Below are 25,931 nucleotides of genomic sequence, written 5' to 3'. Positions count from 1 at the left end.
CCGGTCATGCTGGAGGATGTTGCAGGCAGCAGAACGTTCTCCACGGCGTCTCCAGACTCTGTCACGTCTGTCACATGCTCAGTGTGAACCTGCTTTCATCTGTGAAGAGCACAGGGCGCCAGTGGCGAATTTGCCAATCTTGGTGTTCTCTGGCAAATGCCAAACGTCCTGCACGGTGTTGGGCTGTAAGCACAACCCCCACCTGTGGACGTCGGGCCCTCATACCACCCTCATGGAGTCTGTTTCTGACCGTTTGAGCAGACACATACACATTTGTGGCCTGCTGGAGGTCATTTTGCAGGGCTCTGGCAGTGCTCCTCCTGATCCTCCTTGCACAAAGGAGGAGGTAGCGGTCCTGCTGCTGGGTTGTTGCCCTCCTACGGCCTCCTCCACGTCTCCTGATGTACTGGCCTGTCTCCTGGTAGCGCCTCCATGCTCTGGACACTACGCTGACAGACACAGCAAACCTTCTTGCCACAGCTCGCATTGATGTGCCATCCTGGATGAGCTGCACTACCTGAGCCACTTGTGTGGGTTGTAGACTCCGTCTCATGCTACCACTAGAGTGAAAGCACCGCCAGCATTCAAAAGTGACCAAAACATCAGCCAGGAAGCATAGGAACTGAGAAGTGGTCTGTGGTCACCACCTGCAGAACCACTCCTTTATTGGGGGTGTCTTGCTAATTGCCTATAATTTCCACCTGTTGTCTATTCCATGTGAAATTTATTGTCAATCAGTGTTGCTTCCTAAGTGGACAGTTTGATTTCACAGAAGTGTGATTGACTTGGAGTTACATTGTGTTGTTTAAGTGTTCCCTTTATTTTTTTGAGCAGTGTATATACAGCATATACAGCGCATTCGGAAAGTATTCAGACCCCTTGACTTTTTCCACATTTTGTTACGTTACAGCCTTATTCTAAAATTGATTAAATTGTATTATTTCCTAATTCATCTACACACAATACCCCATCATGACAAAGAAAAAACAGGTTTTTAGAAATGTTAGCAAATTGATAAAATATTTTTAACTGAATATCACATTTACATAAGTATTCAGACCATTTACTCAGTACTTTGTTGAAGCACATTTGGCAGCAAGTACAGCCTCGTGTCTTCTTGGGTATGACGCTACAAGCTTGGCACACCTGTATTTGGGGAGCTTCTCCCATTCTTCTCTGCAGAACCTCTCAAGCTGTGTCAGGTTGGATGGGGAGCGTCACTGCACAGATATTTTCAAGTCTCTCCAGAAATGTTAGATCGGGTTCAAGTCCGGCCTCTGGTTGGTCCACTCAAGGGCTTTCAAAGACTTGTCCCGAAGCCACTCCTAAATTGTCTTGGCTGTGTGCTTAGGGTCGTTGTCCTGTTGGAAGGTGAACCTTCGCCCCAGTCTGAGGTCCTGAGCACTCTGGAGCAGGTTTTCATCAAGGATATTTCTATATTTTGTTCCATTCATCTTTCCCTCAAACCTGACTAGTCTCCCAGTACCTGCCACTGAAAAACATCCCCACAGCATGATACTGCCACCACCATGCTTCACCATAGGGATGGTGCCTGGTTTCCTCCAGACGTGGCGCTTGGCATTAAGGCCAAAGAGTTCAATCTTGGTTTCATCAGACCAGAGAATCTTGTTTTACATTTTTGTGATATTTGATATTATATATAAAGTTCTTTGTTTCTGGCCATTTTGAGCCTGTAATCGAACCCACAAATGCTGATGCTCCAGATACTCAACTAGTCTAAAGAAGGCCAGTTGTATTGCTTCTTTAATCAGAACAACAGTTTTCAGCTGTGCTAACATAATTGCAAAAGGGTTTTCTAATGATCAATTAGCCTTTTAAAATTATAAAGTTGGATTAGCTAACACAACGTGCCATTGGAACACAGGAGTGATGGTTGCTGATAATGGGCCTCCGTACGCCTACGTAGATATTCCATTATAAATCATTATAAATTTCCAGCTACTGTAGTCATTTACAACATTAACAATGTCTACACTGTATTTCTGATCAATTTGATGTTATTTTAATAAACAAAAAATGTGCTTTTCTTTGAAAAACAAGGACATTTCAATGTGACCCCAAACTTTTGAACGGTAGTCTATTATGAAAACTCCTACCTCACGTTCCTCCTGTTGCTGTGCCTGAGCTTGCATGTGACGGCCAGTCTACAGCTCCACTCTAACTATTCCAACCATGCTGGAGAGAGAGGGATGGGGCCCAGAGGGATGGGCCGTCTGGGTCTGGGGGAGGTGGGGGCTGGGTTTCCCCACACGGCTGAGGTGGAGTCTCACGGACAGAGAGGAGGGGCCAGGGACGGGAGAGGAGAGGAGGGGAAAGGGGAGAGTCCCAGGAAAAAGGGGTCCGGAGAGGAAAAAAGCTGCTGGCTCTGCTTTGACTGGAAGGGTTTCTCCGGGAAGAGTGTCATTCACATCCCAGCGCTCCTACGGTTACTTCCAAAGCAGACTTCTTCCCAGTAGACTGGACTTTGTCCAAGGATTAGGAACATAGGGAAGAGAGAGAGAGGGAGCCTGCTTGTGTGTTTGAGAGCAAGAGTTTGAGAGTTTGAGAGAAAGACAGGAGAGAAGTGTACGGGACCACAGAAGGACAGAGCAAACAGAGAAGTGTGTGAGTCAGGGGACAGAAAGCAGCAAATACTGAACTGACACCCAAGGAGTTCGAGTGAAGTAAAAAACAATAGAGAAAGCATCTCTTTCCAGCGTCTAATTCTTTTGAATACACAGTCCTTTGACTTATTTTCAGGTCTTCATCCAGAAAACAATCCAGAAAGTCATGGAAGTGGAAACATCCAGCCTGCACTTGGAGCTGCAGGAGCAGCAGCAGACCCTCACCGAGATCTCCGACGACGAAGTCAACCTGCCACCGTCGGATGACGAAGACTTTGGTGCCGCCAAGGAACGTTCCTTGGTGGCGCTCGCCGTGTCCGAGGGCGACCAGGAGGAAAAGGAAAAGGATAAAGTGGGCACCCAGGAGAACGGCGTTATGGTCTTGGCTCTGTTGGACAAGATCATCGGGGCGGTGGACCAGATCCAACAGACGCAGAGTGGCCTGGAGGCTCGGCAGCAGGACATGGAGCGGTCAGTGACGGGAATCCAGGGCGAGCTCACCAAACTGTCCAAGAGCCACAGCACCACGTCCAACTCAGTCAACAAGATGCTGGAGAAGGTGCGCAAGGTGAGCGTCAATGTGAAGACAGTGCGCGCCAACCTGGAGAAGCAAGGGGGTCAGATCAAGAGGCTGGAGAGCAACGAGAACGAGCTGCTGAAGAGACGCAACTTCAAAGTCATGATCTACCAGGTGAGCGTTGGGTGAATGTGCTTGGGTGTGGAGTGGGGATGGGATGGAGGTGTGTGGGTGGGTGGTGGGGTGAGGGTGAGGGTGTGTGTGTGTGTGGATATGTGTGTCGGTGGAGGGGAGGTGTGTGGGGTGGTGTGTGAGTTGGTTGAGGGGGGAATTGGGGCACGGCACGCACGCTTGACACCGTGATGGGTGAGGATTGGGGACTATCATGAGGGTACTGGACTGGGGGTGGTTGGCAAACAGACAAACAAGTTGAACTTCATGAAAGGGTTAATGCTCAATTGACAGATATTTTTTGCAGATGATAGTTTTCATATTACCCGGCTGAGTGTGTACTGGCGAGGGAGAGGAGTTTGGGGTGTGGCTCACCTCAAGGCATCATTGGCAAGTGCCCAAATGACCGCTTGTTCTTTAATATGGATGTACTCCAAAGTCAAACATGCCACTCATAGATAAGTATATTTCACATCACACATCACTATGTTTGTAGGACACACTTGCCCCATGAAAGCAGTCCATCAAGTAGGGGAAAAAAAATCGAGATTTTAACTTGAACTTCAAAAAGAAGTTTAACCAGTGCCACATACATTTATTAATATGTTCCACTATGTCATATTTCTATGCAATATATGTTTCATTGTTTTGGTATACCTTGGGTGATCTAGGATTATATCATGCCATGTGCCACACCCTATGGTAGAAGTAGGGTCGTCCTTACTAATGTCCACTACCGACAAATCTCTTGCCTTTGATCCTATTTGACACCCTACAGTTAAAACATACATTGCTTCACATGTGGATACAGCTCACTTCTTTGGTCATAAGGAATCTATAAGCCATTCTTTTTTTCTTTCTTTTTTTAAAACAAGGATGGAAAATAACACAAGCACACTCGACTTCCAGATGTTTCATTTGAAAAGACACTTTGTAGTTTCGCAGCGAGCTCGGGAGCGCCGCGCAGTCTTATTTTAGCCCGGGCCACGGTATAATGTGTAATGGCTTGCAGCTTTGCACAGCAGTGTGAGAACATTCAGAGTTTCCATCCTCCTGACTGACTCGAGTACAGCTTGGGCAGACCCCCCCCCACCCTTCCCCTCTCTCTCTCTCTCTCTCCCTCCCTTCTTTTTCTTGCTCTGTTCCCTTCCCCCTTTGCCCGACTATGAGAAAATGTTTTTGTCTGTGTGTGCGCTCGCCCACAGACACACACACACACACACACACACACACACACACACACACACACACACACACACACACACACACACACACACACACACACACACACACACACACACACACACACACACACACACACACACACACACACACAAACACACACAAAAAAGAGCTGTCCACTCTCCCATTTGTACAAGTCTTATTTTAATTACAAAAATTATTCAAATCAAATCATACCCAAACAAGGCAGGCATACCATACATATGATACACAAGAGCACACAAAACTCTTTCTCCTCTACTATGTTGAGAGATACACTGGCAACACAGGAACATTTAATCCACCACAGATGAGACTGTTGTACTGCAGAGAAGAATACTACATTCTTATAGGTTGACTCATAGGATAACTTTTTGGTTCTAATTTGATGATTGGATTATTTCTCAATCAGTACCATAAACCATTTGTTTAATTAGAAACGGGTCAAATGGCAGGCGTAAAGCTAGTCTTGCTATGAGCCTTCTAAAATGAGAAATATTATCTTTTCAGTGTAACATTTATTACACTAAGTCAAATTCTTACTAACAATGACGGCATACCGGAGAACAGTGGGTTAACTGCCTTGTTCAGGGGCAGAACGGCAGATTTTTACCTTGTCTGCTTGGGGATTTGATCAACCTTTCAGTTACTGGCCCAACGCTCTAACCACTAGCCTACCTGCTGCCCGGTTTGTTTGTGTGTTTGTGTTTGTGTTTGTATTTCTGTGTTTGTATGTGTGTGTAAGAATACATTCTGGGCTCTGTGGTGTAGAAGAGACTCCCTGAGATCCCTATCTAACTCAAAACATCACAGCCAAGTGTGACATGTCATCATATTCATCTTCATTTAAAACAACAACCATAGCGTATTCTGTTTTGTGCTACTTCTCTTAGAGCCATCAAGGTCAACCCCCCCTACACACACACACAAACAAACACACATCCATGAATGCTATCAATGTTTTTGCTACTTTGGGTGCATGAATACTGGATAGAGTACTCAGATAATAGCTTTTTGGAGCATTCCATTTTTAGGCTATTTGGAGGGGAGTTTACTGTTAGCGATTTTGGAGCATTCCATTTGTAGGCAATCTGGAAGGAAGGATACTGTTGGTGATGCCTTTCTATCTCACCCTGCCAAATAGCGTTAGGTGGTTCCGATGGCAAGATGTGTACACTTTCACTATGAGGGAGAGTCCACTAGGTGAAGTATGGGGGGGGTTTCAACCCTTCCCGGTGATTGATACACAGGGTGTGGTTCTTTGGGCTTTGTTTATTCGTTCCAGCCAGTGAGTGGTACTGTGTGTATCAGTGATGTAGAGGTCAAGCTAGGGACATAGAATATAGCGTGGGGAGGCCTATTCTTACACAACACTAAGGCTGCGTCCCAAATGGCAACCTGTTCCCTATATAGTACAGTACTCTTAACCAGGGCCCATAGCGAATAGGGTGCCATTTGGAACGCAACCCAGGAGTCAACAAGATACTGGTACCTATCAGAAACATGTTTCCTGTTAATGGATAAAAATGTAAATACACTTTGGGGTTTCTGTGCATCTTTCCAATGTTCTTTTCGAGCCTCGTTCTAAGAACTAACTCCAATTATGATGTCACGCCAAAAACATATATCAGTCATTCCTGATATAATTGTTTTTTTTTTCAGAGGAGAGAACCTAACTCTCATCCAAGCCCATAGGAAACCCTACCGAGCCGCGGCCCTCCTCTGATACTGTAGTAAAAACACGCAGTAACTCATCCTGAAGGGAAGGTAGAAGGTTGAGGGCACAGCTGGGGTGGCTTTGTAGTCGGCAGGAGCACTGGTATTTATCTTCCCTTTGCAAGTGCCTGTTAACCCTGTAGTCAGCGCCCCCACCAGCCCACTCCCTCCGGGGGCCCCCAGGCTACCACAAGTGAAGTCACGACTCCCGGCCCAGCTAAAGCCCTCTATCTTCTGTGGTTGAACCGGAGAAGCTAACGCTAGGCTAACACTAGGCTAAGCTAATATGAGAAGCCATTGGTATGCTAAATTAGGCTAAACTAGGTTAATCTAAAGTAAGTAGGGGGAGTGAGTGGACCCTAATTAAATCAAATCATATTTTATTAGTCACATGCGCCGAATACAACAGTGAAATGCTTACTTACGAGCCCCTAACCAACAATGCAGTTTAAAAACAAAAAAACGAATAAGAATAAGAAATAAAAGTAAAAAGTAATTAAAGAGCAGTAGTAAAATAACAATAGCGAGACTATATACAGGGGGGTACCAATACAGAGTCAATGTGCAGGGGCACCGGTTAGTAATATGTACATGTTGGTAGAGTTATTAAAGTGACTATGCATAGATGATAACAACATAGAGTAGCAGAGGTGTAAAATGGGGAGGATGCAAATAGTCTGGGTAGCCATTTGATTAGATGTTCAGGAGTCTTATGGCTTGGGGGTAGAAGCTGTTTAGAAGCCTCTTGGACCTAGACTTGGCGCTCCGGTACCGCTTGCCGTGCGGTAGCAGAGAGAACAGTCTATGACTAGGGTGGCTGGAGTGTTTGACAATTTTTGGGGCCTTCCTCTGACACCGCCTGGTATAGAGGTCTTGGATGGCAGGAAGCTTGGCCCAATGATGTACTGGGCCGTACGCACTACCCTCTGTAGCGCCTTGGGGTTGGAGGCCGAGCTGTTGCCATACCAGGCAGTGATGCAACCAGTCAGGATGCTCTCAATGGTGCAGCTGTAGAACCTTTTGAGGATCTGAGGACCCATGCCAAATCTTTTCAGTCTCCTGAGGGGGAATAGGTTTTGTCGTGTCCTCTTCACGACTGTCTTGGTGTGCTTGGAGCATGATAGTTTGTTGGTGATGTGGACACCAAGGAACTTGAAGGTCTCAACCTGCTCCACTAATCTGTGTAAGCTCGGTCAGCGCATCAGCGATATTGACGGCTCCCAACGCTCTATTAGCAGGAACAGCTGTCTTGTGTGTATGTGTGTGCGCGCATGTCATTTATGTACATTTACTGTAAGTCCTTGTTTAATCTGTCTGATGTATCGGACTGGGCTTGGACAGCTGACTGAATGTATGTGTTGCTGTGTTCCCCTCAGAGAGGCGCTCGGAATGGGGCTAAACTTCAGTGAAATGTCACTGGAATGTGACAACTCCATGAGAGGGAGTGAGTGAGTGAGTGAGTGAGTGAGTGAGTGAGTGAGTGAGTGAGTGAGTGATGGGGAAGGGGGTCAGAGAGGGAGACAGAAAGAGAGAGGGGAGTGTGATAGGGAGATAAATAGGGAAGAGAGAGAGAGAGTAGCATGATAGGGGGATAAATAGAGGTAAATAAGGGCAACACAGGAACATTTAATCCACCACAGATGAGACTGTTGCAATGCAGAGAAGAATACTACATTCTTATAGGTTGACTCACAGGACGACTTTTTGGTTTTTAATTTGATGATTGGATTATTTCTCAATCAGTACCATAAATCATTTGTTTAATTTGAAACGGATCAAATGGTAAGCGTAAAGCTAGTCTTGCTATGAGCCTTCTAAAATGAGAAATATGTGTGTGTGTGTCAGAGAAGGCTGGTGGGAGGAGCTATAGGAGGATGTGCTCATTGTATTGGCTGGAATGGAATCAATGGAATGGTACCAAACACATCAAACACACGGAAACAACGTGTTTTACTCCCTTCCATTAAATTCCAATCCAGCCATTACAATGAGCCTGTCCTCCTATAGCACCTCCCACCAGCTTCCTGTGGTGAGAGAGAGAGAGAGAGGGTCCATCTTCCTTGTGTAAGGAGTGCGTGATGCGGGTGTGTGTTTTGATCCAGAGCAGCACATATTTAGACAGCTGATTCATACCATCGGCATCCCCAGCTCTGTTCTGCTCTCTCACCTCCACTACCATCACTCCACCCTAACTCCCATCCCACCTTCCTCTCTCCTACTCCCTCTACACCACTAACTATCACCCCTCCCTCCTACCCCCCTCCAGTCCTCCCTCCACCTTAACTCCAAACCCACCTCCATCTCTCCTACTCCCCCTCCACCCTAACTCCCACCTCTCCACACCCCTACCAACCCCACCTAGCTTTCCGTGTATGTTACAAACCACATTTCCCGAAGGAACGATAAAGTATGCTGTTCTCTTTTCTGTTTTCATATACACACCTCCAAATAGTCTACAAATGGAATGCTCAAAAAAGCAATTTTACTGTACCCAGTATTCATGCACCCAAAGTAGCAGAAACATTGATAGCATACATGGATGTGTGTGTGTGGTGTGTGGTGTGTGTGTGTGTGTTGAGGGCTCTAAGAGAAGTGGTACAGAAAACAGAATACGTTGTGGTTGGAGTTTTTAATGAAGATGAATATGATATGTCACACTTGGCGATCAGCAAATGTTTTAAGTTAGAGAGGCATCTCAGGGACTTTCTTCTACACTACAGAGCGCAGAATGTAGGCTTACACACACACGCACACACGCACACACACGATCCTTGTGAACACCGAACAATTGATTCCCATTCAAAATCCTATTTACCCTAACCCTAACCTTAACCCCTAACGCCAACCCTAATTGTAACCCTAACCCTAAACCTCTTAGCCTAAAATAGCCTTTTTCTTTTCGGGAACCGGCAAAATGTCCCCACTTGTCTGAATTGTTCTTGTTTTACTATCCTTGTGAGGACTTCTGGTCCCCACAAGGAGACACAAAAAAACACACACAGACCATCCACTGTAATGAGTAAACACAGATACCTGTAATTAATTATTCCCAGTCATTCCTGTTACATTCATAGGAATACTATGAGGTGTTCCATTCCATTCCCCTCCGAGGCATTTTACTTTCCGTAGTGTAGTCTCCTCCCACACCCACTGCGTCTAACAACACAACACAAGGGTGGCATAGGCCCATGAGTTTGGCCAAGCAAGACTATTTTCAAAAGATAGAGGACAAGTAGTATAAATACAATACCGTATCAAATACGGTGGGCTACATATGCACTCAAGAACTTGCATGGACTTTTGTAGACACAATCCATTGCGAACTGTAACCAGCCTTTGCCACCGACTCCATTCTTTCTGTCCAGGCTGTATGTACTGTTCTGTACGCTTGACTTATGGTGACTCCCAATGGGATGACAGTCACCACCGTTGCCATGGCACCCCCCTTGTTACTCTTTCCAATAACAATGGATTTCTGTTCATGAAGAGATTCATGACTCCGTGTGTGTGTGTGCGTGTTTGTGTGTGTATGAATGTGCATGTGTTTGATCGGAGCCCCAGACAAAGTATGTAGAGAAAAAAAACCTGGCTTCCCACAATGGCAAGCTGTATCTTGCAGTGGCATTGAAGGGTGTATGGTGAAAAGTGCTCAGAGTACTTGACACAGACCTGTCGGTATCTCGGGTAACCCTATAAAGAGGCACGGTTGCTACCATAGCCATGTAGAGCCCTGAGACTGCCATGGCTCGGGGCATATTTACAGCCTTGAACATGCACAAAGACGAGCCTATTTGCGATATCTAATAAGCAAATTCCCGTAAGCAGGACATCGCGTTATTATCGACTTAACAATAAATGTATTGATATGTGTCAAATGACCGGCATTACCGTTGATCTGTTATGGGCCTTCCAAGAGGGGGGGGAAGAAGAGGGAGATGCAAATTGGGACACAGAAGGCCCTCAACAAACACTCTTGTCCAGAAATGAAGCCATCCTTCAGTCAGCTGGCACTTAATTGGTACAGTGAATTAACAAGCAATAATTTGCCACGACTGTCAACTGACACAAGGGATAGTTCACCCAAATTACAAAATGACATTGACAATTCATAACCCAGTCTATGGACAATGTAAGACAGCGATCCATGCTTTGGTTTTGTTTACCTGGCAAATTCTGTTGGCGGGTGAACTATCCCTTTAAACAACAACCACATCATGAAGTCATGGCGGGCTGAAAGCCACAAGAGATAGAGTTTCGCAGGACAAAGACTTAGACCGTTGGTTCAAATCCAAGCCAACGTAAACAGGAACCTGATCCCATAAAGGCCTCTTCCTTCTCACAATCAAACAAGTATGTGATAGTCGCTATTTTTAGATTGCAGCCCCCCCCGCCCCTCCACCTCCAGTTCCCGTGGGCCCCGCGAGCGGCTACTCGAGCCGGAGTCGCCGCTACGCCAGCTGTCTAGATGTGTCTTCTGTTTTCCTGTAATTCCGTCGGTTGACAAGCTCTCTGCCCGAACGTATGATGTCATACCGGAGAGGATAAGGCCGCTACCCTACCCGCCAAAGTCCCCCGAAAGAAATAAACTTGCAAAAATGAATGTTGAATGTTCTACATTTTGGCTAGTAAGTGAGTTAAGAGAACCAAAGCATTCCTGATACCTTGCCTTATATGGCACTGTAGACCGGAGAGAGGTGAACAAATGGATTTGCCCTGTCAAAGACGTAAAGGTTTGAGTATGGGAGTTATTCTCAAGGCAGCTTCTAACATGTACATTTCCATCATTGTGTTGTGAATCACGGGTTTAAATCTTGAATTCAAAATGGGAAACATTATGGGCTTGTAATGGTAATAACATTAAATTCGGCTGTATGTGAGCCATTTGGATGGTGTGCAACACTAAAAAAGGTCAAACGAGAGGGCTGTTTGAGAGCACTGTCAAACACAAGTGAGTGAGGACTGTGTGCGTATCCAAAGAAGAAGGGGGCACTTCCTTTAACATTGTTCCTCGCCACACTACTTCCCACTGGGCACAGACGTCAGTTCAACGTCTAGTTTTGACTTAACATTTGGTTGAGTTTTCAACTGACGCGAATGCAACGTGAAATCAACCAAAAACGTCACCATGTCATTGGATTTAGGTTCAAAGTTGGGTGAAAAAAAATACAAAATGCCCTCAAGTTGAGGACTTCTTGCAAACCCAATCAGTTTTCCACGTTGATTCAACGTTGTCATATTGATTTTGGGGGTTGAAATGACGTGGAAACAACGTTGATTCAACTTGTTTTTGCCCAGTGGGTTGAGTCTGCACTCAGACAAAGCATAAATCAACTTAAATCAAATTGTATTTGTCACATACACGTGTTTATCAGATGATATTGCAGGTGTAGCGAAATTATTGTGTTTCTAGCTCCAACAGTGCAGTATTATCTAACAAGCAATATCTAACAATACACACAATCTAAAGTAAAGGAATGGAATTGAGAATATATAAATATATGGACGAGCAATGTCAGAGCGGCATAGACTAAGATACAGTAGAATAGAATAAAATACAGTATATACATATGAGATGAGTAATGCAAAATATGTAAACATTATTAAAGTGACTAGTGTTCCATTATTAAAGTGACCTGTGATTTCAAGTCTATGTACATAGGACAGCAGCCACTAATTTGCTAGTGATGGCTATTTAACAGTCTGATGGCCTTGAGATAGAAGCTGTTTTTCAGTCTCTCGGTCCCATCTTTGATGCACCTGTACTGACACCCTCTGGACGGTAGAGGGGTGAACAGGCAGTGGCTCGGGTGGTTGTTGTCCTTGGTGATCTTTTTGGCCTTCCTATGACATCGGGTGCTGTCGGTGTCCTGGAGGGCAAATAGCTTTCCCTCTGTGATGCGTTTGGCAGACTGCACCACCCTCTGAAGAACCCTGCGGTTGTGGGCGGTGCAGTTGCTGTACCAGGCGGTGTTACAGCCAGACAGGATGCTCTCAATTGCGCATCTGTAAAATTGTGTGAGGGTTTGAGGTGCCAAGCCAAATTTCTTCAGCCTCCTGAGGTTGAGGAGGCGCTGTTGTGCCTTCTTCACCACACTGTCTGTGTGGGTGGACCATTTCAGTTTGTCAGTTATGTGTACGCCGAGGAACTTGAAGCTTTCCACCTTATCCACTGCGGTCCCATCAATGTGGATAGAGGCGTGCTCCATCTGCTGTTTCCTGAAGTCTACGATCAGCTCCTTAGTTTTGTTGATGTTGGGTGAGAGGTTATTTTCCTGGCACCACACTCCGAGGGCCCTCACCTCCTCGCTGTAGACTGTCTCATCATTGTTGGTAATCAGGCCTACTACTGTTGTGTCGTCTGCAAACTTGGTAATTGAGTTGGAGGCGTGCATGGCCACGCAGTCATGGGTGAACAGGGAGCACAGGATGGGGCTGAGCACGCATCTTTGTGGGGCCCTAGTGTTGAGGATCAGCGAAGTGGAGGTGTTGTTTCCTACCTTCACCACTTGGGGGGTGGCCCGTTTGGAAGTCCAGGACCCAGTTGCACAGGGCGGGGTTCAGAACCAAGGCCTCGACCTTAATGATGAGCTTGGAGGGTACTATGGTGTTGAATGCTGAGCTATAGTCAATGAACAGCATTCTTACATTGTCATTCCTCTTGTCCAGATGGGATAGGGCAGTGTGCAGTGCGATGGCGATTGCATCGACTGTGGATCTGTTGGGGTGGTAAGCAAATTGAAGTGGGTCTAGGGTGTCAGGTAAGGCAGAGGTGATATGATCCTTGACTAGTCTCTCAAAGCACATCATGATGACAGAAATGAGTGCTATGGGGCGAGAGTCATTTAGTTCAGTTACCTTTGAATTCTTGGGTAGAGGAACAATGGTGGACATCTTGAAGCTGGTGGGGACAGCAGAGTATGTCCGTAAACACTCCAGCCAGCTGGTCTGTGCATGCTCTGAGGACACGACTAGGAATGTCGTCTGGGCCGGCAGCCTTGCGAGGGTTAACACGCTTAAATGTCTAACTCACGTCGGCCACAGAGAAGGAGAGCCCACAGTCCTTGGTAGCAGGCCGAGTCGGTGGCACTATGTTATCCTCAAAGCAGGCGAAGAAGGTGTTAAGCTTGTCCGGAAGCAACGGCGACCCCTGCTTTCTCTCCACTGTATCAGGAATACTTTGGCACTGCTAGCCATCTCACAAACTTAACCTAGCATGGCTCTGAGGTATGAACTCAACATCATGTTGTTGTTTTAAATTCTAGCACAGTGATGTCAGTTCTTTATGACAAAAGTTGTACTTGTGACACTCCAGTTGTGTGGTTTATTTGTTTCACTTTGGCTGGTTGAATGGACTTACTGTTGGGTCTGCATCGGCGAAATTATTCAACTGTAATATTGACTAGCCCTGAAGTGTTTTGAAGATGCACATTTACAGCCTTACATCTCGAACAGGTACAAAGACAAGCATATATGCGATATCATATCTAATAAGCAAATTCCTGTAAGCAGAACATCAAATAGGAAATCATGTGATCAGATTAGTGCATTTTGTTATTTAGGACCGTTTGTGAAAGGGAATCATCGGTCTGACTCACTGAGAAATCTTTAAGACTGTTTCTGGAAAATAGCAAGCTATTATTAGAAATGTAATGGTTTAGCATTATACTACCACAGTATAGGCCTAATGCACTAACTATAACTAAATCACGTTACAATGCCATAGGAGAACAGCTGACACTAGTTAGTCAGGGCAGACCTTTTCCGAGGGGGGAAAAATAGGGGAGTCCGTAAGGGTGTGCTGCTTATCTTTCAGGAGTCAGAGGTCAGCTAGTGTTGGCCAGGCATGGGCTTACTGTAGCTCATAAAGGAATTGTATGGTGAGAGTGTACTTGTCCCTAAAGGGAACTTCTCTTTGTGTTCAGCGAGAAAACAAAATTCCAATGTTCCTCATTGAAAAGCAATGCTTCATGTCCTTTGTACCGTATGTTCACTGAGTTACACAGCTTCCCTTGTGATTTGACATAGTGTGTCTACTGAATGATACGCTGAATAACCATCTTCCTCTCTCCTGCTCCACCCTCAGAAACCATTCAAGAAGGGGTGGAAAAGTGTTCTAAAAACAGCTCGGGGAGTCCCAATAGCAACAACATACGAAAGTCAAAGTGCACTCATCCCTATAGGAACAACGTTGTGGAGTCAAAGTGCACTCATCCCAAAGGGAACAGCACAGGGGAGTCAGAGTGTACTCATCCCCAATAGGACTAACATAGGGGAGGCAGTGAAGGTGTTGCTGTGGCCAGTTTGTGATCACAGGGCAGAGGAGGAGAGATGTCTCAACAACAGAGCTTGTGATTCATCGCGCTCCGTTCCCCCCGAGGGACCTCCGGCATGCCATAACTTTATATAGCAATCTCTCCTCTCCTCTCCCTCTGTGACTCCGAAGTTCTCTCTCTCTCTCTCTCCTCCTCGCTCGCTCTTTCTCCCTCTCCCCTGTATTACTCTTTCTCTCTTTCCACATTTTTTTCTTTCTCTTTCTTTATTTTCTCTCTCTCTCGCTCTTTCTTTCTTTCTTTCATTCTCTATTTTCTCTATTTCTTTCATTCTTTCTCTAGTTTTTTCTCTTTCTCTGTCTCTCTTTCTTTTTTTCTCTCTCTCTATTTTCTTTCTATCTCTATATTTCTCTCTTTTTCTCACTGTGTCTCTCTCTCTCTCTCTCTCTAAGGGCCAGGGGGAAATCAGAATTGAAAAAAGGAGCAGCCATTCTCCCCCAGAGGCTCTGTCACTGTTTGCCCATCACATGCTTTCCCACACACACACGCCCCGTAGGCACAGATCCAGGATCAGCCTCCCCTCCCCCAATTGTAATCTTAACCATTAGAAGGGGAACACACAACTGACCTTAGATCAGTGTCCCAGACTAGGCCTAATACGATCTTCAGTCAGTGGTTTGCTTTGGAAAGTAGTGCAATTAATTGAAACGTAAGTCCAGTGAAGGATTTCTATTTCAAGGCAGGACGTTTCTTTCATTTAGGGCAAATGGCACCCTAATCCCTACACAGTGCACTACTTTTGACCAGGGCTCAAAGGGACTTAAATTGAAGGGCATGAAATTATTCCTATAAAGGGATATGTGCTAAAGAGCGACATTTTCGTGATGCATAAAAGTTCAGATGAATGTAAAACTGTTTTTGCTCCATGAAAACTGAAAAGGGAGGAGGACAGAGAGGGAGTGTTGGTGAGAGAGGAATTCCTCTGTAGCCCGGCAGACACACACACACACACACAGTAAAGAAGCTGTACACATGGCAGTGATGAGTGGTTCTACTGCGATTTGGTTTTTGGGGCTGGGCTGGGCTGGGCTGGAGGAAAGCTTCCATGGTGAGCCTCACCCGGGTCCTCGAGCCTTGCCGCGGTCAAACGAGGTCCTCTGACACATGCCTGTTTGTAAAGTGCAATTTATTTTTCCTGCTGAGGTCGGAACGTGGAAATATCGACAAAGCATAGACTCAAGGACAGGCAGATACTCCCTGTCGGTATTAGATAGAACGTAGAGGTTCCGCCCACCTTGGGGGAAAACAACCCATGGTTACCTTGGTTACCTCATTTTTCAAACGAGATTTTCTTGTTTTAGTCAATTACAAAACTACATTTAAGAAAAGTACAACATGTCTAAATATTACTTTTCATCTTTGTCTGCTCCCGAGCATTCTCACTGCTTAGAAAAACGTAATATTGTAGGGCTTCCCTCATGCACCGTTTTATAATGGCGCTAGTGAGTGCTAGCTAGCTACCAACTAAAACATTAAGCTAGCCAAGACCAACAATACAAACAGACTATACAGCTACTAGTAGTGACTGAAGTTACAAACAGACTATACGAAAAAAGTTAAATGTCTTACCTGTGATTAAATGTTTTGCACACACATAGCTATGAGAAGTCTACTTGGGTACGGATCCCCACATTTCCCACTTTCCCACGTCGAATAGCCTGAAGCCACAGGGCTCTTCTCGCAGGCTCTATTTCCTACATGAACCGTAGGTCCGGATGAACAAAAAATTGACGAAGAAGTTGGCTCTTTTACAATGGGGGTCAATGTTAAAGAATGTTTGTTTCCCAATTTGTGGGCGTGGTCCAGGGGAATTCCTTATTATGATATGAATATTGACTCGGAATATACGTGTAGTAAAGTATAGTGGTGATGGTGATGGTAAGGATGAGGACATTAATATTACAATATGAAGGATAATTGTCTAGGAATTTTTATTGTACCCACCTACATCATTTTTGCACATGGATTACATTTGCACATCCCACCACCAAATCATTCCACAAGGCAGAAAAGCAGGCCAAAATCAGAATAGGGTTGCGGATACTGGACAGCCAGAGAGAGAGAGGGAAGAGAGGGAGGTTGGGGAAAAAGAGAGAGACAGAGAGAGAGGGGGGGGGGGGCACGTAGGCTTGTTAGTGAAAGAGTGGGACTTATTTGTGCTGACGGCACGGGGCTGCAGCCAGCTGATCTCAGCATATGAGCACCCCCCCACCCACCCCACCCCCACCGCAACACAATGACAAGGCATGCAGGGAGCAGTTCAACATGGGTCGCCTGTTTTTGACTTAGCTAGCCTCGCCAGCCCCCCACTTCCCGTTTGTGCTGCTTGCAGCAAAGCAGATACATGTTTAACAAAATAGACCTTTGCGTGTGTTAGTGTTGGTAGTCATAGGTGGATAGTCAAATGTCTTTCTACATCCTGTAAATAGCCTTTCTAACATACCATTGTTTAGAATGTTTTGTACTCAAAAGGAGATGACATAGCCTGGTTAAACCAGACTGAACGTGATGCTCGTTGTTGTTCCACATGAGTTTAACGTTCAGTACAGTATGTACACTGGAGTGTATTGTGTGGTGTTGAATTATTGTGGATAGACCGCCCTCACACACGCACACACGCACGCACACACACGCACGCACGCACGCACTCACGCACGCACACGTGTGCTCGCGCCTACACACACGCGCGCACTCTAAGTGGGTGGCAGAGGCACTCAGCGAGTGTGAGTGTAACCGCACTGTAAACACCTTTGAGACAGATTACTTTTCCACAGGCCATGTCTCAGAGCTAGCTAGTCTCTCCATGACTAAGACTAAGTGAATGAAGGAGGGGGGAGGGAGAAAGGAGGGGGGAGGGAGAAATGAAGGAGGGGGGAGGGAGAAAGGGAGAGGGGAGGGGGAGGGAGGAAAGAGATGGTAATAGAGAGAGACAGAGAAAAGAGGAAGAGATGAAGAGAGGGAAAGAAGAATGAGAGATGGAGGGAGGGAGAGAGAGAGAGAGTGAGAAAGGAATTAGAGGGAGACGGAGAGAGAGAAAGATAGAGGTAAAGAGAGAGAAAGGAATTAGAGGGAGAACATCGAAGAGAAAAGAGAGAAAGAGGAGAGAAATTAGGAGAGAGAGGAGAAGGAAAGAGAGAGAAAAATAGACTGCATTCACCACTGCGGTCCCAGCACACGAAGCAGCGGCTTGGAGGGAATTTCTCTGTGGTGGTTGCTAAGGACAACAGAAGAGTGTGTGTATACAGTACACTGTAGCTGTGTATCAGTGGTGGTAGAATGGAACGGTCTGAAAGGGGAGGTCTGAAATCACTGAAAAACCATAAGCAGATACATACACACACACACACACACACATTACCCCCACCCCCCACATGCACAGACACACCACGCCCTGCCTTGACTGACACCAAGAAGCACAAGATAAAGATTGCAGCCCATGTGATGATGAAACACAAATCATAGACTACTCCCAACACTACAGGACACATTTAACCCTGGCACAGAGTGTTTTGCAATGACTGCCATTTGTAATTGATGGGCAAAGTTCAAATCAAATATGGCAATGTTACTGTATGTATTGGGCAAGTTTTCCTTTGCAACATTTAGACACTTCCACACACACAGATGTGCACGTGCTCACATGCTCACACACACAGGCATACATTACCCCCCCCCCACCACCTTCCTGCCTTTCTGTCTATCGGTCTCCCCCTCGTCGGCTTCTGTCTCTCGGTCTCCCCCTCGTCGGCCTGAGAGAACAATGTCCTTTTAAATCAGGAGGGGTCAGGATATCAGTCACGCCAAGGTGAATGCCTGCCTTCCTGTCACACTCCCGTTGTAGCCCTAATGGCACCCTATTCCCTATAAAGTGCACTAACTTCGACCAGTCAAAAGTAGTGCACTTCATAGGGAATAGGGTGCCATTTGGGACGCAAGCCCACTCTTTTTTTCCATGTACACACTTTCCTCCGTTACACCCCCCCGTTTTGGCTCCTCAAGAAGCCTTATATAAGTGCCTTGACCTCTGAACTTCCGTTCTTTGAAGTTGCATACTGACAGATTGGAGGTCTCCCGAGCTGGGCCGGGCAGAGGTATTCGCTGTAGGGGGGCAGATTAAAGTCAAGAAAAGGGCACATGTGTCTAGTTTTTACCATCCAATATCTAAAACTCGATAGCTTAATCATATTTGTATTCGGAGGGTTACTTTCACACGCGGTGGGTGGGGGGGGAGAGGGATTTAGACAGATATGCTGTGGAACTTGTAGACCTGTGCATCACAGGAGGCTGCTGAGGGGAGGACGGCTCATAATAATGGCCGGAAAGGAGCAAATGGAATGGCATCAAACACCTGGAAACCCTGTGCTTGATGTCTTTGTTACCCCTCCACTTATTCGGCTCCAGTCATTGCCACGAGCCCGTTCTCCCCAATTAAGGTGCCACCAACCTCCTGTGCTGTGCACGTACGTGCCTGGTGGTCTCAAGCCGGTTTGATCGTTAAGGAAGGAGTAAATGGGATTTGAAAGAAGAAAAGGTTAAGGAAGTCGAGTCCTTACATAGACCTGCAATGAAAAAGGCGATTGTAACAGACTGCGAAAGCCTGCGCTAAGAGCACATTAGCCTTATATTTGATGAAAGTTGTCCCCGGGGTGGAACAAATACGAACAAATCTGATTGGTTTGGTTAGTGACTTGACTGCTAGGCTTGTGCAATATACCGTTTATACCGTATACCAGGGTATTTCGAAATACCAACGGTAGGATTTTCTATGCTGTTTTAAAACAAACAACAGAGACGTTACAGCAGAGACATTAGAACAGAGACGTTACAGCAGAGACATTAGAACAGAGACATTACAGCAGAGACATTAGAACAGAGACATTACAGCAGAGACATTAGAACAGAGACATTACAGCAGAGACATTAGAACAGAGACGTTACAGCAGAGACATTAGAACAGAGACGTTACAGCAGAGACATTAGAACAGAGACATTAGAACAGAGACATTAGAACAGAGACATTCAATCCCTTCCTGGATCAAGATCCCTGTTGCCTAAATTGTTTTGTGTGTAAAAAAAAAAAAGTGGTCATAAAATGTTTGCCCCTAGTGTGCACATTCGGTAATAACTCATACGGTATGGTACAGAAGCGGTATGACGGTATGAAAATCGGGATACCGCCCAACCCTATTTGCTGCTCGTTAAACCACGCCCCTTGACCTTTTCGCCAGAACAACTTTGATAACATACAAGGCTAGGAAATTGTTTCAAGAAAACCCATGTTGTGCTTGTGATATAAATCAATGTAAGACTCTCTTCCTGGCAGAATCCCAAATGGCACCATATTCCCTTTTACAGTGCACTACTTTTGACCAAAGCCCTATGAGCCCTGGTCATAAGTAATGCACTGCATGGGGAATAGGGTGCCATTTGGAACGCAACCCCGGTGTACTACTAAGGAAATAAGGGTTCATCAGTCAAGGTTGGGTTTACCCTCGACACCACTAGAACACAATGCATGACCAAGAGTATGATCCCAGTCACAGAACAATGAAACACAATAGGGAGTTCTCCTCTCCCACCTGCTTTGACGCTCCAGTTTTTTTCCCTTCCAATAGCGATGCAAGCACATGGTTTTCCAGACAGCCGTAAAAGCATCATCACCTTTGTGCTTATCAAAATAGCCGGCGGTGTCTCCCTCGTTTAACTCAGCCAAAAGGTATTTCTCGCCCCCCCCCACCGAGCCCCTTTGTTAATGCCTTTTACTGTTCCTGTTTTCCTAATGGTGGGGGTGGGGGGGAGGAGACAATGCACAATATTAGCTGGAGACCCATAGGAGCCATATGGCAGTGTAAGCGAGTGACTCAGTGAGATTGCCGTGATGGAAAAAAAAATAAAAAATGTATTTTCCATTAACAAGCCAGAGCATTGTACGCGGGTTTGGCAGAATGCAGGAACACACGCACACGGGAAAAGAGCAAGGGGCTTGCGAGCCTGGAATGCGAGGAACAGGAAGAGGGAGAGGCGGGCCAGGACGATGAGAAGGGACGGGTGGGAAAGGGGAATGGGTGGAATGGAAGAAACGACAACAAAGACTTGAAACGTGCCTGTGCTGTTCAGAAACACTCGTTGAGGCAGGTCAAGATATCAGGTGTTTTTAAGAAGCAGCTATCTTGGTGGGTTAGATCATGAAAATAAAGGCCTCATCCACTATTTTACCTTTATTTAACTAGGCAAATTAGTTAAAAACAAATTCTTATTTGTTCAGAACAATAGATTTTTACCTGGTCAGCTCTGGGATTCGATCTAGCAACCTTTCAGTTACTGGCCCAACGCTCTGACCACTAGGCTACCTGCCACCCCTAGGTTAGATTAATTGATGACTTTCTATCCATCCTCATGTCAATAAGGCATTAACACCCGTGGAGCCTGTTCTTTGTACATGTGAACGAATTAAACATTTGTTTAAGAGCATACTTCCAAGTTTTAAAGAGTGTACTTCATTCCTCATTGGAAAACCCTCCAAAAACATTTGGTCTGCACATGGGAGTTACACACAAACGTTTCGGTTGAAAGCTGTCTTCAGTGTCTAGGTTCCCCAGTTCCAGACAGGTGATGTGATGCAGTGAGCCTTGGTTAAGAGATGGCGTCTGACTCTGAACGTGTGGCAGCCTGCAGGTAGCTCAGAGGCCTTGAAATCACCATGTTCCTGACAGGAAAAGCCTGGAGGTCTCTCCACCCCTCCAGTGTGCACAAACATTTAAAAGTGTGTGTGTGTAATAATAAAAATGTGTGTGTGTGTACATTAAGTGTGTGTGTGTGTGTGTGCAGTGCAAAGGAGGTGAGGAACATGACTCACCAGCATCAGGAGTACAGGCGTTAAACAATAGAGTAATTAAGGTACACTGATTGCTTCTGGCAAGGCCGGGATCCAATACAAAGCTTGGAAGCTGAAGGTTACTTGTTTTTTCATGCCAGAGAGACACGACAGTGGAAAATGTAATGGTTTTGTAGTGGAGTGGAAATATGGAAACGGGAGGGGGGGGTATTGTTGGGAGAGGAGAGGTGTTCGGGATCTCAGGCTTTATCACAACCACTGCAGAAGCACCAGGGTTTCCGCACACACACACGTGGACACACTTTGTCTGTTTCACACGCACACACACTCACAAACACACACATACGCACACACAAATGTTGTTTTCCCGGTACAAACCCAGGGCAAGGGTTCCCATGTGGAATTCTCATGTCAGACTTTTTTAAGACGTACCTTAGCAGAAACTAATGCAAGACCCAAGTCCAAACAAGTGTTACTGTTGCTTTGAAGTTCAAAGTTAAAGTTCCTCATGAATGTAGTCAAAGAAAGGGTAATGTTTGCAATACAAATGTGTAACTTCAGATACCCATTCCCTGAATAATTTGACTTTGAACTATTATTGTCAATAAGATATTTGTGGGGGGGGGGCATATTTATTGGTCTAAGAAAACATATTTATTGGTCCAAAAACATATTCTCTGACGTATAGAGCATGTCTATCATCTGTTTTAACAGCTTCATGTCTCCTCTTATCTGCAGGACGAGGTGAAGATTCCCTCTAAACTGACCGTGTCAAAGTCCATGAAGCTCTCAGAGCTGGTGGAGGGAGGAAGAGGCAGCGTGCTGGACCTGAAAGAAGGAGCCGAGGAGAACGGAGAGGAGGGAGAAGAGAAGCCCCACTTGGACCTCTCCTCTGACGAGGAGGAGCTGGAGATCGAGGACGCCATCGAGGAGTCGCGCACCGAACGCATCAAGCGTAGCAGCCTCCAGCGCGTACAAAACATCAAAAGTGCCTTCTCCAAGGAGAAGATGGGCTTGACCAAGGAGAATATGACCAAGACCAGGGAAAAGATGGGCTTGACCAAGGAGAAGATGACCTTGACCAAGGAGAAGATGGGCTTCAACAGGCAGAAAACCAATAAGGAGAACGTGGAGAAAATCCCGAAGCCAAACGCCAAAGAGAATTTCGACAAGACCAAACAACACGCCAAAGAGAACTTCGACAAGACCAAAAAAAACGCCAAAGAGAACTTCGACAAGACCAAGCAGAAGACCAAGGAGAACCTGGAGAAGACGCGCCACAACATCGAGAAGAAGATGGGCAAGCTGGGCACGCGCATGAGTGTCAACCCCGAGCAGAAGGAGAAGATGAAGGTGTCGCGGCAGAAGGTGATGAAATCCTTTACCCCCGACCACACTGTCTACGCCCGTGACAAGACCGCCATCTACAAGGTGCCTCCCTTCACCTTCCACGTCAAGAAGTTCCGCGAGGGGGCCATGGAGCCCGTGGAAGTCCAGGGGACGGAGATGGTGGAGGTATCCCAGGACCTGAACCCTTTTCAGGGACTGGAGGATGACTGCCACGAGGGGCGTGTGGATCTGGACGTGGACGTGGATATGATGAATGGAGGAGGAGAGGAGGAGGGGATGGAGGATGAAGAGGAAGAGGAAGAGGACGAGGAGGACAGCCATTCCCTGCAGGAGATGCACGAGGACTCGGAGCATGTGCTGGTGGAGCGGGATAGGGACAGCGACTAGGTGAGGAAGTGGAGGAAGAGGAGGAAGAGGAGGATGGTGAACGAGACAACTTGCCTAATCCCAAAACTGCCCACTAGAACCAAACCCCCTGAGCGCCTTGTGTAGATCTAAAAAGGACTGGATAGGTAGAAGCAATACGGTAATAGCTACCTGTTGTCTTCTGCTGTATTTCTTGCACCTGTCCAATCCACTTTACAACAGTGTCTAAGGGGGAGGGGCTAGGGATTGATTTTGGGATTGGGTGCTAGAGAGGCCATGAAGAGAAGAAGAAAAGGAAGAAGAAGAATGAGACAACAAACAACAACATGGAGTTAGAAGGGAAAGAAAGGGAGAGAATGGGGTGGTAAGGAATACAGAATAAAGTTTCTATGCAGTGAAAAAATTATTACTCTGAAGGGGTGTGGCCATATCCCTTGGGAGCGAACAGTATAATATTCCATCAACTTCCAAAATCATGTTTAAGTTGAAATGCTAACATCACTCACAAAAGCTGTGAATGGAAGTTAGTAAAGTGCAAATTTAGTTATCACCTGTATGTTAGATATTTCAGTAACAGTCTAAAAAAAAAAGGATAACACAGACCATTAAATGATGGGAAAGTGTGGCCACTTCGGTTTTGAAATGATATCAAGCGTAAAAAGCACAAAAATGAAAATGAAAATCTTCATAAACGGCATCGGGTTAAAGTAAATAAATCCACAAATAGAAATATATATATTTTTAAATATCTTAAATGACCATGTTTTCCTGAATTTGATTATATAATCTCGAAGCCCATTAAAAAACATTATGGGACTGGATCCAGGAAGTAAGGCGAAATAGGCAGTCACTTTCCCATTGTATAAGTGATTATAAAATATCGAAGCACTGCATTAATATATTCATAAATGCTTATATTAGTTTACCAACCTACAAATAACCAAAGGTTGACAAAGTTTACAGTGACATACCATTTTTGACAGAATAATGAATGATTATGTAGTGCTTTTGGATATTTTATAAATTATTTATTACTTAATTCTTAATATTATTACCCACCCACACACTTTTCCTATAGGCATGGTGAATAATGTTGTGAATTTGACCAGTTCATGTAATTTGGGTGTATTTTCTTGATAAAGATGGCATCTTATGCCATCACCTTTTTGTTGTTTGTGAAGAAAGAGTCTAACACAGGGGTCTGCGCTCAAATGAAGGATCCTAACATCTGCAAGAAACACAAAATGGTTGTGAGACGTTTATGGAATGTCACTCGTGCTGTAGGTAGACTACGCACACATGTATTCATTCACTGCCTGAGTTTTAGATAAGAAAGGACATTCTGATGAAATCTCAAGTCATTAAAAGCTCTGTTTGTACGCGACAACAAAGATAAGGAGCAATTTTATACGATTTCTTCACAATCCTGGTGGAAAAATGTAAATCCTGCCACGGGTGTGCTATATAAACCTTGTACAATAGCAATCATTTGTTTTATCAATGTTTTATCAAAGTTTCTTATGTGTTGAGTTTACGGTAGACTAACCAGCCACTTACACAATCATTTTCCCAACACTTTTTTAATGTCTACTCTCTTTAAAAGTGTTTTGATGAGGTCCGCCACCTAGTGGCAATGTATGGTATTAAACATAGGGACATTTACAACGCAGCAGCGCTGACGCCAGCATCTCCTTACGAAAGCCGCCCATCAACTAGTACTTTTTCACTGATGTAGGAGCAACCCTTAAACCCCAATGAGCTGATACCAAGCACTTGTTTTCCCTGACATTTCTAACCTGGCTGATGCAAGTCAACTGTGCTTTGATTCTCTTGTTGCGTTTAGAATCAGAATGTTTTTAATATCAAATTCAACCCTTTTTTTTAGTTTTATTGACACATTCACTTGTTTTGTGGAGAGATAATATAAGGCTGGGGTTCAATGTAATCCTGACCTAATGTGTGCATGCTCACAGACACGGACTATTCCAACAGCACATAAATGCACCACCATCGTTGCTAATGATCTCATACAGACAAGTTCTCCATTTTATTTTAAAAACGTACATTTTAAACTAAACCGATAAATAGTTGGATTAATTGATCGAAGGTGAGGCGAAACATACTTTTCCTCCAAACTGTAACAAAGGAGGAGACAGTGCTCCAGTATCATTGATGTCCTGGGTCTTGTTCATTGTGGCATAGAACCGAAAACATTTTAAAACGGAACACGGAAATGAACGTTTCTTATTGGACAAGTCAAGGTAGTCCCTACCTAAAAAGTGAATTTTCTTTCGCTTGGTGCCTAATGAACACGGCCCAGTTTCCAAACCCAGACCTGAATAATCCTGTTTTTTTTCTACCATTCATTTCCGTGTATGTAAGTGTATATAATGTCAATCACTGCCATAGCAGTGCAACTGCCTTTATTGCAAAACCAGTGAACCTTCCTTTGCTTCCGCTGTCTCCAAACCCTCTGTGAAAATACTTGCATTAAGCAACAAACAGCCATGAATTACATTTTATACTTACTTTGTACACAAAGCTTAAATAACATTCAGCAACTATGATTTAAAAAAACAGTGCCTTTCCGGCTTTTAAGAGACATTTTAAACCAACTGGGGGGGGACCCCACAACTAAAGTCTATGTTTACTAAGACACTTAAGCCTATGTTTAAACACCCCCCCCCATCCATCTCTTTTTCATGTTGGTTAAATAATGCATATGAAATCTGTACCATGTAATGACTCATTCCCTAACCACTAATACTTTAATAAAAGCTAATTTGATTCACAATTGCTGT

At 45.1% G+C, this 25,931-nt stretch overlaps 2 protein-coding genes across 3 annotated transcripts in view; one reads left to right on the top strand and one right to left on the bottom strand.

The window, feature by feature from the left end:
- LOC139570483 (zinc finger C2HC domain-containing protein 1B-like) overlaps window positions 1–2,292 on the bottom strand; it is a 7,964-nt gene extending 5,672 nt beyond the window's left edge. For both annotated transcript variants that reach the window (XM_071392376.1, XM_071392378.1), the window contains exon 1: window positions 2,118–2,292. Coding sequence is in view for 1 of the 2 variants with exons in the window: in XM_071392378.1 (XP_071248479.1) it covers window positions 2,118–2,153 (36 nt within the window). In the remaining variant the exon portion in view is untranslated. The remainder of the gene's footprint in view (window positions 1–2,117) is intronic.
- On the top strand, window positions 2,269–25,924 carry LOC139570482 (caveolae-associated protein 1-like). The gene is made up of 2 exons (XM_071392375.1): window positions 2,269–3,315; window positions 22,153–25,924. The coding sequence occupies exons 1-2, from the start codon at window positions 2,791–2,793 to the stop codon at window positions 23,149–23,151; spliced, it is 1,524 nt and encodes a 507-aa protein (XP_071248476.1). The 5' UTR covers window positions 2,269–2,790; the 3' UTR covers window positions 23,152–25,924.
- Window positions 25,925–25,931: the final 7 nt, after the last annotated feature.

The sequence above is a fragment of the Salvelinus alpinus genome, chromosome 3 (assembly GCF_045679555.1).
Source record: "Salvelinus alpinus chromosome 3, SLU_Salpinus.1, whole genome shotgun sequence".
Taxonomy (NCBI): domain Eukaryota; kingdom Metazoa; phylum Chordata; class Actinopteri; order Salmoniformes; family Salmonidae; genus Salvelinus; species Salvelinus alpinus.
Note: the sequence above shows the minus strand (reverse complement) of the source record. Positions and strands in the feature narration are given on the sequence as shown.

Coding starts and splice junctions, on each gene's coding strand:
- LOC139570482 (XM_071392375.1), top strand. CDS start 2,791: ATGGAAGTGGAAACATCCAGCCTGCACTTGGAGCTGCAGGAGCAGCAG. Junction 3,316..22,152: donor TCAAAGTCATGATCTACCAG/GTGAGCGTTGGG, acceptor TCTTATCTGCAG/GACGAGGTGAAGATTCCCTC.